We start from the raw sequence: 2169 nt of genomic DNA, 5'->3' as shown, positions 1-2169 counted from the left end.
TACAGGTCCACTCCACAGGTACTGCTCTATAAGGACTGCTACAGGTCCACTCCACAGGTACTGCTCTATAAGGACTGCTAAAGGTCCACTCCACAGGTACTGCTCTATAAGGACTGCTACAAGTCCACTCCACAGGTACTGCTCTATAAAAGGACTGCTACAAGTCCACTCCACAGGTACTGCTCTATAAAAGGACTGCTACAGGTCCACTCCACAGGTACTGCTCTATAAAAGGACTGCTACAGGTCCACTCCACAGGTACTGCTCTATAAAAGGACTGCTACAAGTCCACTCCACAGGTACTGCTCTATAAAAGGACTGCTACAAGTCCACTCCACAGGTACTGCTCTATAAAAGGACTGCTACAGGTCCACTCCACAGGTACTGCTCTATAAAGACTGCTAAAGGTCCACTCCACAGGTACTGCTCTATAAGGACTGCTACAGGTCCACTCCACAGGTACTGCTCTATAAAAGGACTGCTACAGGTCCACTCCACAGGTACTGCTCTATAAGGACTGCTAAAGGTCCACTCCACAGGTACTGCTCTATAAGGACTGCTAAAGGTCCACTCCACAGGTACTGCTCTATAAGGACTGCTACAGGTCCACTCAACCTTTCACATTGATTGGCAGAAGGTCTTCATAGATGAGTGGCTGCAACCTGTAAATAAAGTAAAATGAAGGAATGCTGCCCTCTGGTGGCATCATGAAAGTAATACAACAAATAAACCTGAAATAAACCTCAAGATATAGTGACGCTCACATGATACTTACAATCCTGGAGCATTCATGTGTATTCTATTTAATGAGTTTACAGCATGATCCTCGTATACATAACAAGGGAAAACAAATCCTATAATTAAATAAAACAGCAGCACATCAATATTCTTCAACCCTGATTTCTTGTTACCATTCAGTTAAAACATTCTGCCATCGTCAGTGCAAAAATCGTGACAAGCCTAAATACCGGGGCATTGTCGAAGCGATATGGCTTTAGCTTGCGCATCTAGAAGACAGAATTCACTACGAATACGAAGCTAATTAACGGTGTGGTATAGTACAGTGTAAGAAAGAATAGCATTCAAAGCTAGCAATCTCTGCAGAGTTGGTTATAGCGATATCCATATGAGCCGAGTGTGTGTGTGTGTACGAATCTGAAGAGATAAATAAACAGAAAAGGAATCAAAACTAAATATCTATTTTCACAGCAGCACCAATACAGAACAATGAAAAGGATTCTCCAACGAAACAATCAAACATAAACACACATGACTTCTAATCTAGTGTCGTCTTGAAATGGCAAACGTGTGGAAACTAAATAACCAAACAGCTGAGTGAGTCAAACGAAGGAAGAGGCTGTGTAGTTGGTGTCTGAGCTACATACAATCTTACTCTGATCATTCCTTTACAGTTCACTCATTACAAACGGCATACAGTGTACGTGTTGATTACAGTCCGTCATTGTCTTATACATTTCGTTCTAGAATATGTTGGGAGGATTGTACAATATGATTCATCATAAGGCATATTGAAAAACATCTATTCCTCTGTTGTACCCGTTCAATTCCTTCAGTCCCTGTTCAATAAATTAATCAGAAAGGATTTATTGAGAGTAACGTAGAGTAACGTTCGTAGATTCTACAGCTAGGCAGGTCATTCTGTATGGTGACACGGTGCTCTGTTTTGTTATGGGAAGACATACAGACAGTAAGAGGTTGAGGAAAGATTGGATGTCTTACAGTAGAGTAACGTTCGTAGATTCTACAGCTAGGCAGGTCATTCTGTATGGTGACACGATGCTCTGTTTTGTTGTGGGAAGACATACAGACAGTAAGTGGTTGGGGAAAGATTGGACGTCCTTAAGGAGATGTAGGAAGTTGATGTGAGAGTTGTTTCTGTCAAACCTCCCACAGTCCACCCAGACATGTCCTGGGTCTCTATATCCCCAATCCCACGATGCACAGGGCCAGCAGTAGCATGGCGGCCAGACTGAGAGTGGGTCTCAGGAAAGACGCCTTACCTGGAGGAGGGGAGGGGACACGGTAAGAGGCATGCTGGGTAAGACACTGTCTGGACAACAAACACACTCAAAAGTATATTCCTCCTCAGATCTTTTCCTCCGATGCTCTCCTCCTTTCCCTCTGACGTTTTGAGAAGAAGGTGAGGAG

The 2169-nt window shown here is 43.3% G+C and overlaps 1 protein-coding gene across 3 annotated transcripts in view; it reads right to left on the bottom strand.

The window, feature by feature from the left end:
• Window positions 1-751: 751 nt before the first annotated feature.
• Window positions 752-2169, bottom strand: part of cntn1b (contactin 1b) — a 36445-nt gene continuing 35027 nt past the window's right edge. For all 3 annotated transcript variants that reach the window (XM_090215004.1, XM_090215006.1, XM_090215005.1), the window contains exon 23: window positions 752-2021. In XM_090215004.1, coding sequence (XP_090071130.1) covers window positions 1939-2021 — 83 coding nt within the window. In that variant the 3' untranslated portion in view covers window positions 752-1938. The remainder of the gene's footprint in view (window positions 2022-2169) is intronic.

This window comes from Oncorhynchus mykiss, chromosome 21 (assembly GCF_057628025.1).
Source record: "Oncorhynchus mykiss isolate SJ-2025 chromosome 21, ASM5762802v1, whole genome shotgun sequence".
In the NCBI taxonomy this organism is placed as follows: Eukaryota; Metazoa; Chordata; class Actinopteri; order Salmoniformes; family Salmonidae; genus Oncorhynchus; species Oncorhynchus mykiss.
This window is presented reverse-complemented; position numbering and strand designations above follow the sequence as displayed.